This window comes from Rhinoderma darwinii, chromosome 9 (assembly GCF_050947455.1).
Source record: "Rhinoderma darwinii isolate aRhiDar2 chromosome 9, aRhiDar2.hap1, whole genome shotgun sequence".
NCBI lineage: Eukaryota > Metazoa > Chordata > Amphibia > Anura > Rhinodermatidae > Rhinoderma > Rhinoderma darwinii.
The window spans coordinates 84,369,430-84,383,750 of record NC_134695.1 but is presented as its reverse complement, the minus strand read 5'-3'; the positions used below and the strand labels follow the sequence as shown (position 1 = coordinate 84,383,750).

At 44.5% G+C, this 14,321-nt stretch overlaps 1 protein-coding gene across 1 annotated transcript in view; it reads left to right on the top strand.

The window, feature by feature from the left end:
* PHKB (phosphorylase kinase regulatory subunit beta) overlaps positions 1–14,321 on the top strand; it is a 119,230-nt gene that overhangs the window by 27,395 nt on the left and 77,514 nt on the right. The window contains exon 5 of the mRNA XM_075836804.1: positions 579–694. Within this exon, the coding sequence (XP_075692919.1) occupies positions 579–694 (116 nt within the window). The remainder of the gene's footprint in view (positions 1–578; positions 695–14,321) is intronic.

Genomic DNA, 14,321 nt, shown 5'->3' with positions numbered 1-14,321 from the left:
TCTATTCCCGGTCTGTCTGCTCCATCGCTCTATTCCCGGTCTGTCTGCTCCATCGCTCTATTCCCGGTCTGTCTGCTCCATCGCTCTATTCCCGGTCTGTCTGCCCCATCGCTCTATTCCCGGTCTGTCTGCTCCATCGCTCTATTCCCGGTCTGTCTGCTCCATCGCTCTATTCCCGGTCTGTCTGCTCCATCGCTCTATTCCCGGTCTGTCTGTCCCATCGCTCTATTCCCGGTCTGTCTGCTCCATCGCTCTATTCCCAGTCTGTCTGCTCCATCGCTCTATTCCTGGACTGTCTGCTCCATCGCTCTATTCCCGGTCTGTCTGCTCCATCGCTCTATTCCTGGACTGTCTGCTCCATCGCTCTATTCCCAGTCTGTCTGCTCCATCGCTCTATTCCCGGTCTGTCTGCCCCATCGCTCTATTCCCGGTCTGTCTGCTCCATCGCTCTATTCCCGGTCTGTCTGCCCCATTCCGTTAGTTGTCTACTTAATCTCTCGAGCTGCTGAATACCCCCCCCCCGGCCCCTTTTGCCCCCATTGTCCTGATTTTGTATAACCCTCTTCCTCTCGTTCCAGGTGTCCTTCATCCAGAACCTGGTATTCTGCGTGGAGCGAGCGTACCGAGTGCCAGACTTTGGGATCTGGGAGAGAGGCAGCAAATATAACAACGGCAGCACGGAATTACATTCAAGGTATTTGCACACAGCTCGTTCCATTATTTCTCCACATTGATGAGCTAATTAAGTCGCAGCCCCATTTGATTTGCCTATTATTCCTTATGGCAAGCTTTACCGACGTTCTGTATAAATAGATTGGATTAGCAAAACCGGGTAATGAGAAGATGAAGACTGAGTAAGCGCCGCTAAATGATCGCCCCTCCAGCGTAGGGGAACTATGTTTTTCTGCTTTATTTCATTTGTCCTCTTTTGGTTCAGCTTTATTATTGTGTTTGTGACGGCAGAATCACTCTCATCAGCCGGACGGCTTTTATATCTAAGCGCAGACCTTAAAGGCATAACTGCACTTCTTAATAAAGTATGTCGTCTCGCTGCCCATACGGACCCTTATTCTGAGATGTCGTCTCGCTGCCCATACGGACCCTTATTCTGAGATGTCGTCTCGCTGCCCATACGGACCCTTATTCTGAGATGTCGTCTCGCTGCCCATACCGACCCTGATTCTGAGATGTCGTCTCGCTACCCATACCGACCCTGATTCTGAGATGTCGTCTCGCTGCCCATACCGACCCTGATTCTGAGATGTCGTCTCGCTGCCCATACCGACCCTGATTCTGAGATGTCGTCTCGCTACCCATACCGACCCTGATTCTGAGATGTCGTCTCGCTGCCCATACCGACCCTGATTCTGAGATGTCGTCTCGCTGCCCATACCGACCCTGATTCTGAGATGTCGTCTCGCTGCCCATACCGACCCTGATTCTGAGATGTCGTCTCGCTGCCCATACCGACCCTGATTCTGAGATGTCGTCTCGCTGCCCATACGGACCCTGATTCTGAGATGTCGTCTCGCTGCCCATACCGACCCTGATTCTGAGATGTCGTCTCGCTGCCCATACCGACCCTGATTCTGAGATGTCATCTCGCTGCCCATACAGACCCTGATTCTGAGATGTCGTCTCGCTGCCTATTCTGACCCTGATTCTGAGATTTGGACCTTGCATGCAAATGGCTGAACCCTTTAGTCAGCACTATAAGATAATTTGCTTTACAGCACCTGTCCTTAAGGCCCTGTTCACACAGAGTATTTTGACGCGGAAACCGCGCCAAAAAATGCCTTCCATTTATTTCAATGGGAGGCGGAGGCATTTTTCCTCGCGGGAGTAAGAAGCGTCATGCCCTTTCTTTGGGTGTTTCCGTCTCTGAGCTCCCATTGACATCAATGGGAGGCAGAGAAAGTGGTTTTCACAGGAACGCAGCAAAGAGCGCACAGGCAGGTCAAAATCTGCCTCAAAATTCCTGAAGGAATTTTGAGCCAGATTTTTGCGTCTTCAAAAAAAAACTCAGTGTGAACAGGGCCTAAGAGTTGGGGGCAGATGTTCAGATCAGATGGGGTCCGACTGCTGCAATGCTAGAATGGGCGACCTTAGTCCCCTGTCCCTGATTCTGTACCGCTAATAGAGTTGTATGGTGCAGCAACGTGCGTGTACTGTCCCCCTTCACCGCAAAATTCCTGGTGGGAAGGGTTGGACTCCAAGAAAACGAATATGTATCACCAGTCCTGCGTATAGGACTTTTCCTACCATAGACACATGATTATGGCCACAGGTCTATGGGCTATGGTGGTCAGGGGACATGTCCCATTGGGAGAAGTTTCGAGACTGCGCAAAAGTTCAGCAACTTCATTTATGTCATGCTGCAAAAGTCGCCGTCTAGTTCTGTCCTTGATATTCGCAGGTAAGCCCACGGGTGACACATTGTAACAGATCGGGTTATGCAGCTCGCTGTGGTTTACAATGCGTTCTTTTTTTTTTCCCGTCCCTTGTTGATGGCGGCCGCGTGACGGGAGCGCATTTATCTCGCAGATATTAAGCATCATAATTAAGCAATGAAGGCTGATGAAAGTCGAGCTTGGAGCAAAGCAGACGAGTCAATCATTCCTTCCCCTCCTCCGTCTCATGTATGAGGATGTCAGCGCTGATAGATGTGCACGTAACCAGTCCCATTACCGCCGTCGTAACTCATTCCGCTCGCACCTCACTCAAGTGGAATAGTAATAAGAACGCAGAGCGGTTCTGTGTTTCTCGCTGGGGATTGCGCCCCACGGGTTCTTCTCTAATAAAACATGCAGATGCAGCAGAGCTGAGTTTGTTGTTCTGCACTCATGACCATATCATCATCGTTTAGCTGTGGTTTTACATAGGACTGCAAGTAACACGAATTAGGCGTTATCTCAACTCAAGAGATTTATCTTCTAAGTCTCCATCAGACGGCGACGTACCCTATTATTAACCAATGGTATTCACTGGGCACCTATGGCATCCATCGTACGTCGTATCCGGCACTGCGTTGCGATTTCGGTTTACAACGGAAGCAGTGCGAGATCTGTCGCACAACGGATACCGGCGGTTCCACCAATGTGTACGTTGATTAAAGGGAAAAATAGTCCTGACTGCAGCGCTCTATTTCCAGTCAAATTTGGAGCAACCGACTAGGATGTGAACATGGCTTAACGCTCAATCGCTGTATAATGAAAAGTTCTGCAGCTTTCTAATATACTTTGTGTTTCAAATTCTCACCATTTTAAAAATCTCTGCTTGCTTTCAGTGAATAGGAACATGTGTTTACATCCAGAGGCTGAAAACCTATACAGACCTTATATTTCTCACAGCTGAAAGATAGTTGCAATCTAGGCAATGCCATGTGAGCTAAACTGTCTGCACCCCCGGCTGGTAGATTTTACCTGCACTGATACATTGTAACAAATGATCAGGACAGGAGAGATATTTCTGCTGCTGATGTATTTAGCTCAATGAGGATTCTCTAGACTGGATACAATTGTAACAAATCCTCAGTCATCCTTGAGTTACGCTTTCATCACGGCCTCCCGGACCATGTGCTTTGCGAGCGCAGACCTAAATCGGAGGGCAGAGTAATGGGGGGGGGGGGGTAAATGATTTAATGTCCAAGTTCTGCAGTAATAGGATTATCTTGTATTTTTACAGGAAAGTCAGACTCAAAGCCAATTAGTTTTCATCGAACAAATTGACTTAGTTCCTGGGATACGGCGCCGTGTTGCGGCTTCCATATCTAGAAATTAAGGTTTTTGGAATTCAAGAATTTTCTCTTTGAGACTGATGCATCTGATGTTTGATTGGCAGATTTAAATTGTAAAATGATTTGCTTTAAACCAATCACAATGAAGCAACAAAAAGGAAAAAAAAAACATGCTCCAGTCACATCCGAAGCTGCACCAAGAATTCTGCAGCCTGCCATATGGCTTTAATTAGCAATTTTCTGGCATGCACTATGAATACACTGCACTTTGCTGTAAACACTACATCTTCCACAATGCGTTACAGAAGATCATGCTCTGTACAGACACTGAACCAGCAGAGAGCGTCAGGGGGATGTGACCTCCTGGAAGCTGAGCGTTAACAGGAAACCAGCAGTGCCCTGAATAGAGGGTAAGACATGAAGAAGCTGCTAAGGTACTAGCTTAAAAAAGTGCCCAGAGTAATTATTGCTGGTTTCCGGTTAGCACTCAGTCTGCAGGGTTTCTCAATTCCCTGCTGCGCTCTGTGGTATTGCATTGCAGGAGATGTAGTGCTTTAGAGAAACCTCCCAGAATGCCTTATGCAGCAGAATGCACTACAATAGAGGGTTTCTGCAATTTTTTGTGCAGCTTTGGATGTGATTGGAGTAGAAGACATTATATTACACAAGATCAGTAAAGATCAGTAAAGTATGTGCGTTGTTTCTTGATATCTGGTTGATGGGAAATGTCTTCTCTCCCGGGATGAATTCTTCACGTGAACAGCTTGAAGACGTGGATGTGACGAGCAGAAGAAGCTGCTTTGGCGTTTTGATGTATCTGTCTGTGAACGAGCTGCAGGTCTTAGAGCATTGGCTGCGATGTAATGGGACTGAATGGCTTGTAATAGTCGCTTTATGGCGGAGTTGTATCTGTTTTCTGATTACAAGGGAACATCTCGTCGCCAGCACCGGGAGCCGGCATATAATACATTTAAATGTCATTTCTGCTTCATTAGCCGCCGCGTCAGTTCTCCGGGAAACTGCGAGATGAGGATTTAATGTCTCAACATGAAGCAGAGAAACTTTTGTAAAAAAATAAATAAATAATAAAATAAAAATTCTGCTGTATAAAGAAAAACTCCACAAGCTGAATGTTAAAGGGACAGTACACCCAGAAATCAAAAACAGACCAAAACATGGTCGATTTGACTGAGAGGCGGGGTTTGTTGAAACGGGAGGGGCTTAATTTATTCAGTCTATTACATATGAATAGGAGGCGGCAAAGAGATTTTTCCTAGGGGACACCGATTTATTCTTACATTTTTTATTTTAGATTGCTTATATGGAAAAGTAAGAGGAAATTGTTGTGAATGTTACTATGGTTTTCCATAGTACTGTCCCTTTAAGAGGGTGTAATACCAATAATTGTATTGCTGGTTGACTTCCCATAGAGAACATCAGCATTTTCAGCAGGACCCACCTAGAGTCTTATGTTTACATGGGGCTGCTGGCTGCCCTCGGACTTCTGCTCGCTTTGGGCAATTAGATCGGCCGTGTTTAGTTTTGTATGGTCACCAGTTCTGACCCTTAAAGATTAGGACCTATTACTAATACCCTAATGTACTAGTGGCCCCGAAGGTAACTCCAGCTAGAAATGGAGATCTGTGACTCATTCTCATCCCCAATCATGACTCCAACCTGTTTTTTGTTGTGCCGCATTGTGGGAGATGTAGTGTTTACACAAGACTGATTTCCCAGAAAAGAGCAGAAACCTTTACATTATAGGTTCTTAACTAATCTGTCAAGGCCTATATGTGAGTACAATGCTGATGTTGCAACCAGGGAATTGTGAATGCAGCTCTGGATGTGACTGGAGTAGTATGCACGAGGTAACATGGTCAGGATAAGTAAAACAAAGTGTTACACAGTCAACATAAGTTGTAGATTATAACATGATATTTAGAAGTATTTAAAGGGGAACCTACACTACGCTAAAGCGAACTGCGCTCATGCCGTAACGTTGGATATAAGCGGTCTGCTCTGCTACATCACTTATACTTTTTGGGGACCTGTGTTGCACCATGCACACGACCGTAGATTTTATCCGTAATTATGGACCAATTCATTTGGTGTCCGGGCCGTAGAAAGGCTCCGCAAAAGATGGGAACGTGTCCTGTTTTTTGCTTTTACGGACCGTGGATGACTGTCCGTGGCCGGCCGTGCCCATAATCGCGGACCGTGATTACGGGCACAGTCGCGTGCAGGAGTTATTATGAGTATTATGGCAGAGAGTCCAGAGGAGGGGGGTGCTTACGTTATATGTGACACCCCCTCTGGTTAACGCGCCTTCATCTCGAGGGCGGTGGGTTCCTTTAAGACCTCTAGGTGTATTTAGGATGTTAGATGGAGCAGTCCGCGCCTCCCCTCCCCCTCTACCTGTAGATCTGTGAATATTCCAGTATCCCATAAATAAAACGTATGTACATCTGCCGTACGCGCCGGCGTTTATTTAAAGCTACACGTATATGGGGCCTGTCCTATTATTTTCTGAATCGCGAGCCGCCCGGAGATAATAAATAGGACATCGGGAGAAGCGCTTCAGCTTATTAATTTCTGGCGGCTTCGTGCGGACGCTCGCTTGGCGCAGTCCCAAGTAAACAGAAAACATTGTTACCTCTGTCATTTATATTAATGGGGCCTCCGCACCTATGAAAGCAAAACCGGATAAAGCAATGGGCTCTCCGCTCCTGGGCCGGCGGCAATTATTACTCTTCCCGGTGGCGACGCGGCGTCACATACAGATCCCGCCCACATCTGAAATATTAACCCCCGAGAAACAGAACACAAATGATAGTCGTAACATGTTGTGTCTCCGGTACAGACGTAGGATGGAGGATCCGCGCCCCACCGATGTGCCACGTGTCTTATTACACTTGGTGATGTGGGCGGTTATGTGGCTGTCGGCACCACTAATGTATCTAATGGGAATTCTCAGCCAGGAAGATACAACTTGTCAGAACCTTGTATACCTGGCGGCCGCTATCGGATGAAGGTCTGTCTGTCCCGTAGACGTCGGATCGGTGGTGGAAGTCTATGGACGGCTGCGCTGCCTGCTCCGAGGGCAACAGTATCAATTGGACATTAAATAAAACAGTAAAGTTGTCACCCAGATTTATAGCATATCTGCCTACGACTCCCTGCCCCTAGAGCTGCCATGGTAAGTAGATTTTCTCTTCAGGAGTCTGGGAAAGCTGGGTGTTGGCCTCTATGGGAGCTGTAATTGCAGCCATCCTCGTTGTCAGCCAGCCAAGAGATTAAACCCCTTCTCGATGGTGGAATAGAAATTTTAACAAGTGAACAGAAGGGGGCGAGAGTTACAGGGGGGGGGGGGGGCTTTGTGTGTTGTTTGTTATTTTTAATATGAATATGAAATTTTTTTTTAAGTCATTTTTTTTTGTGGTTGTGGTTGGTCGTGTCTTGTTGTGGTTTGTTGTGATTAGTTGTGGTCTAACTTGTTTGTTTTGGTTGTGATTGCTGGTTGTGATTGTTGGTTGTGATTGTTGGTTGTGGTTACTGTTGGTGGTTTGTTGTGGTATTCTATCTCTTGGTTGATTATTGACTGTGGTTTGTAACTGGTTAAGGTTTTGGTTAGTTGATGGTTATTGGTTGTGGTTTGTTTTAGTTCTTTGGTTGTGGTTCTTGGCTGTGATTGGTTACTGGTTGTGGTTTGTTCTAGTTGGTTTGTTGTGGTTGGTTACAGGTTGTGGTAAGTTGCTGACTGGTGGTTGATTTGTTGTGGTTTGTTCTAGTTATTGGTTACTGTTTGTGGTTGGTTGCTATGGATTGTCTCGGTTGTGGTTCTTGGCTGTGGTTGGTTACTGATTGGGGCTGGGTATTGGTTGCAGTTTGTTACTGGTTATGGTTGTAGTTGATTATTGTGGTGTTTTATTCCTGTTTGTTACTGGTTGTGGTTTGTTGTAGTTGTTGGTTAGTTACTGGTTGTGGTTGGTTGTTGTGGTGCTTTATTCCTGTTGGTTACTGGTTGTGGTTTGTTGTGGTTTAGTTACTGGTTGTGGTTAGTTACTGGTTGTGGTTAGTTACTGGGTGTAGTTAGTTACTGGTTGTGCTTAGTTACTGGTTGTGGTTAGTTACTGGTTGTGGTTAGTTACTGGTTGTGGTTAGTTACTGGTTGTGGTTAGTTACTGGTTGTGGTTAGTTACTGGTTGTGGTTAGTTACTGGTTGTGGTTAGTTAGTTACTGGTTGTGGTTAGTTACTGGTTGTGGTTAGTTACTGGTTGTGGTTTGTTACTGGTTGTGGTTTGTTACTGGTTGTGGTTTGTTACTGGTTGAGGTTAGTTACTGGTTGTGGTTTGTTACTGGTTGTGGTTTGTTACTGGTTGTGGTTGGTTACTGGTTGTGGTTGGTTACTGGTTGTGGTTTGTTACTGGTTGTGGTTAGTTACTGGTTGTGGTTTGTTACTGGTTGTGGTTTGTTACTGGTTGTGGTTTGTTACTGGTTGTGGTTTGTTACTGGTTGTGGTTGGTTACTGGTTGTGGTTGGTTACTGGTTGTGGTTGGTTACTGGTTGTGGTTAGTTACTGGTTGTGGTTAGTTACTGGTTGTGGTTAGTTACTGGTTGTGGTTAGTTACTGGTTGTGGTTAGTTACTGGTTGTGGTTAGTTACTGGTTGTGGTTCTTGGTTTTTTATTATTACTGCTGTGATTATTATAACTTTTACTTCCTTAGATTAGATTGACGGCTGTACCTGCGTCTGTGTCACTCTCCAGGTATCTCCCCTCCACGCCAGCCGCACGTTGCTGAGAGCCGGTTGTATCTACCAGACATTCTGCACCGCACACAAAAGCTGCCAACAAACTATTAATCCCCCGATCCGTCCAGAACCCAAACATCCCGCGCTCCCCTCATCGCTATTCCTGCGCCGCCCGGGGATTATTTATTAAAATGAAGAAGCCGTGATGACACATTAATGATTTATCGTCTTATAACGGTCGCTGCCACCGCCGTCTCTCTATTCAGGATGCGTTCTTTATAGCTGCGCCCAAACACCGGCCGTCCTGCCGGATCCTGATTGGCTGCGGATGTGCGTGGAATATTAAGCCTCGCTTACAGGCTGTCGCTCGGCCCGAGCATTGATGCGTCTAGTCGCCTTGTATGGGAAATAATGTCAGGATTTGGGGATGAAATATGGCAGACATGTTCGTACATAGAGAGATACAGGAGAGGGATCGTGTGATCCCAGACCGAGATGTGGATTTTAAGTGATCGATTGATGGAGTCATTTATCCCAGGTGCAACTTGTCAGATGAAAAAAAATATAGATAGTCCGAGAAGAAGAGGAGGCAGGAAAAGCTGGATACAGGGGATCGGCACACAACTTTGAAGCTCTTCTGTCATGTTTGGGTGACCACTAATATAAGGATTCAAGTGTTAACGCCCGGACGCCTGAATAGCAAATCCTCCTAGTAATGCTATGATATATCTCCCTTATCACTGGGTAAGTAGGCGGGTTTGCTGTTCAGGGGCCTGGGAAAGCTGGATGACATAAATAAAATCAGCATTTCCTTCGTACCTAGGAATTCTGGGTGTGTATATACCCTAACAAGAGAGCGCTCTGATATACTGTAACCAGGAGTGGATTATAGCATGGATATTAGGGGTGATTATCCCCTCTACTAGCCTGACTCCATCATGGTAGGCACTGTATGGCACTATTATGTGGGCACTGTATGGCACTATTATGTGGGCACTGTATGGCACTATTATGCAGGCACTGTATGGCAGTATTATGCAGGCACTGTATGGCACTATTATGCGGGCACTGTATGGCACTATTATGCGGGCACTGTATGGCACTATTATGTGGGCACTGTATGGTACTATTATGTGGCCACTGTATGGCACTATTATGTGGCCACTGTATGGCACTATTATGTGGCCACTGTATGGCACTATTATGTGGGCACTGTATGGCACTATTATGTAGGCACTGTATGGCACTATTATTTAGGCACTGTATGGCACTATTATACAGGCACTGTATGGTACTCTTATGCGGGCACTGTATGGCACTATTATGCGGGCACTGTAAGGCACTATTATGCGGGCACTGTATGGCACTATTATGCGGGCACTGTATGGCACTATTATGTGGGCACTGTATGGCAATATTATGGAGGCACTGTATGGTACTATTATGTGGGCACTGAATGGCAGTATTATGTGGGCACTGTATGGCACTATTATGTGGGCACTGTATGCCACTATTATGTGGGCACTGTATGGCACTATTATGTGGGCACTGTATGGCACTATTATGTGGGCACTGTATGGCAATATTATGGAGGCACTGTATGGCACTATTATGTGGGCACTGTATGGCAATATTATGGAGGCACTGTATGGCACTATTATGTGGGCACTGTATGGCACTATTATGTGGGCACTGTATGGCACTATTATGTGGGCACTGTATGGCACTATTATGTGGGCACTGTATGGCAATATTATGGAGGCACTGTATGGCACTATTATGTGGGCACTGTATGGCACTATTATGTGGGCACTGTATGGTACTATTATGTGGGCACTGAATGGCAGTATTATGTGGGCACTGTATGGCAATATTATGGAGGCACTGTATGGCACTATTATGTGGGCACTGTATGGCACTATTATGTGGGCACTGTATGGCACTATTATGTGGGCACTGTATGGCACTATTATGTGGGCACTGTATGGCAATATTATGGAGGCACTGTATGGCACTATTATGTGGGCACTGTATAGCAATATTATGGAGGCACTGTATGGCACTATTATGTGGGCACTGTATGGCACTATTATGTGGGCACTGTATGGCACTATTATGTGGGCACTGTATGGCACTATTATGTGGGCACTGTATGGCAATATTATGGAGGCACTGTATGGCACTATTATGTGGGCACTGTATGGCACTATTATGTGGGCACTGTATGGCACTATTATGTGGGCACTGTATGGCAATATTATGGAGGCACTGTATGGCACTATTATGTGGGCACTGTATGCCACTATTATGTGGGCACTGTATGCCACTATTATGTGGGCACTGTATGGCACTATTATGTGGGCACTGTATGGCACTATTATGTGGGCACTGTATGGCAATATTATGGAGGCACTGTATGGCACTATTATGTGGGCACTGTATGGCAATATTATGGAGGCACTGTATGGCACTATTATGTGGGCACTGTATGGCACTATTATGTGGGCACTGTATGGCACTATTATGTGGGCACTGTATGGCAATATTATGGAGGCACTGTATGGCACTATTATGTGGGCACTGTATGGCACTATTATGTGGGCACTGTATGGCACTATTATGTGGGCACTGTATGGCAATATTATGGAGGCACTGTATGGCACTATTATGTGGGCACTGTATGGCACTATTATGTGGGCACTGTATGGCACTATATTATGTCAGCAGGGAATGGCATTCTTATTTTGCAGTGCATGGTGGCATTATTTGGGCATAGATTGTTCTCAGGCAGTATTCGGACATTATCACTCGGTTTCCTGCGTCCAAAATAGAAAAAAAATTGTAAGGTGCCCCCACATGTTTTCACATTCCGGCCGTGATTGTAACGAGCCCTGCACCTGTGTCAGCTGAACATGATCAGGAAGGGTTTTCAGCCTCCGGATGTTAAAAAGAAAACCTTTACCTTCTCTGCGTGTTTTAGGACTTGGTCCCTAATATTGAACCACAATTGACCTTCAGCCCCGAAATCCTCCCCTCCCTGATGGAGACGTTCAGTACAGAATGTAATTGTCAATCTTGTTATCGTGCTGGCGCTGTCATCTGCTGCAAAACCGTGATTTCACCGCGACGTGTGAACTGACCCTAAGAGTCTCCTGATGACACAAAGTGCTGCCGATAACGGGACTAGTTCAGTCCTCCGATGGCGCCCGGCAGAATCCATGGGGATAGCGCTGCAGCTTGTCTCCTGTCACCACTATGTGTGTATGTGTATATATGTATATATATAGCTGCCGCACCGTACACTTTATATTTATCGCAGGTTTTTTTAAACAACACATCATCTGCGCCGCCATCTGTACCTCTTAATCTTGCAATAAAGCTTAGAAAAAATCCTTTATATTAAACATATTCCCTTCTGGCTCGTGGTCGGCAGACGTGCTGCAATTATCGCGTTCCCGACAAGCTCTGGGAACGGCATCATCTGAAGACGTTTATGATCTGACCGTAGTAAAAAAAATCCTAATGCAAATTTCCAATGTCATTAGTGATTCAATTCTGCCCCATACTCTGCTTTCTGTCAATGAATAGGAACATTTTAGTTTACGTCCAGAAAGACTTGTACAGACCTGATACTGTTCACACCTGGGGGTTTCTTACAATTGTATCCAGTTGAGGTAATTTTCTATCAGCCTAATTCTTCCACAGCACAAATCTCTTCTCTTGTCCTGAGCGTTTGTAGCAATGTATCAGCGCAGGTAAGAACTGGAGTCCAGACTGTTGACTTGACAGAGGATTGTCTAGCCTGGATACAATCGTATCAAACCCTCAGCTGTGAGACGTATTAGGTCTGTGCAGGATTTTAGCCTCTGGATGTAAACAAGAATGTCCCCAGTCACTGACAATAAGCAGAGATCTTGACATGTTGAAGAAATGAATCATAAATTAGATTAGAAAGTATGCTGTATTTTTTTTTCTTTATAAGATGGCTTGCTGTGATGTTTTGCGCCATTGAGGGCAGCAGAGGTGTCATTATACTTGGCGCATTGTCAGGAGATCTCTGCTTGCTTGCTTGCTTGCTTGTCAGACAGCTGCATTATAGGCATCATACAAATTACACACTTGCTAACAGGAGCAGTTCATCCTTCACCGCCGGCATCTCCAGAGAGTCAGCAAGAAAGTGTCAAGTGGGCACAATGTCATTTCTACCTGACCGAGACACGACCCAGTGCCTGGCGCCCTCTCATCCTCCGTACAGCAAAACGCGCTTATGTCCTGCGAACATCTCAACCGTATTTAATATGTCAGAGACCTGAGTACCCAGGAGGAGACGGCACCAAACACATCCAAACACACTTAATAGAAGTCCATACAGTGTTATAACCCGTTTATATAGAGATATGAGCATGCTGGTATAACCCGGGTATCTTCTGTATATAATGATATGGAGCATGCTGGTATAACCTGGGTATCTTCTGTATATAATTATATATGTACAGCTGGTATAAGTTATACATATTCCTGTATATAGTGATATGGAGCATGCTGGTATAACCTGGGTATCTTCTGTATATAATTATACATGTACAGCTGGTATAAGTTATACATCTTCTTGTATATAGTGATATGGAGCATGCTGGTATAACCTGGGTATCTTCTGTATATAATTATATGTGTACAGCTGGTATAAGTTATACATCTCCTTGTATACAGTGATATGGAGCATGCTGGTATAACCTGGGTATCTTCTGTATATAATTATATATGTACAGCTGGTATAAGTTATACATCTTCTTGTATATAGGGATATGGAGCATGCTGGTATAACCAGGGCATCTTCTGTATATAATTATATATGTACAGCTGGTATAAGTTATACATCTTCTTGTATATAGTGATATGGAGCATGCTGGTATAACCTGGGTATCTATTGTATATAATTATATATGTACAGCTGGTATAAGTTATACATCTTCTTGTATATAGTGATATGGAGCATGCTGGTATAACCTGGGTATCTTCTGTATATAATTATATATGTACAGCTGGTATAAGTTATACATCTTCTTGTATATAGGGATATGGAGCATGCTGGTATAACCTGGGTATCTTCTGTATATAATTATATATGTACAGCTGGTATAAGTTATACATCTTCTTGTATATAGTGATATGGAGCATGCTGGTATAACCTGGGTATCTTCTGTATATAATTATATATGTACAGCTGGTATAAGTTATACATCTTCTTGTATATAGGGATATGGAGCATGCTGGTATAACCTGGGTATCTTCTGTATATAATTATATATGTACAGCTGGTATAAGTTATACATCTTCTTGTATATAGTGATATGGACCATGCTGGTATAACCTGGGTATCTTCTGTATATAATTATATATGCGCAGCTGGTATAAGTTATACATCTTCTTGTATATAGTGATATGGAGCATGCTGGTATAACCTGGGTATCTCCTGTATATAATTATATATGTACAGCTAGTATAAGTTATATATCTTCTTGTATATAGTGATATGGAGCATGCTGGTGTAACCTGGGTATCTTCTGTATATAATTATATATGTACAGCTGGTATAAGTTATACATCTTCCTGTATATAGTGATATGGAGCATGCTGGTATAACCTGGGCATCTTCTGTATATAATTATATATGTACAGCTGGTATAAGTTATACATCTTCTTGTATATAGTGATATGGAACATGCTGGTATAACCTGGGTATCTCCTGTGTATAATTATATATGTACAGTTGGTATAAGTTATACATCTACTTGTATATAGTGATATGGAGCATGCGGGTATAACCTGGGTATCT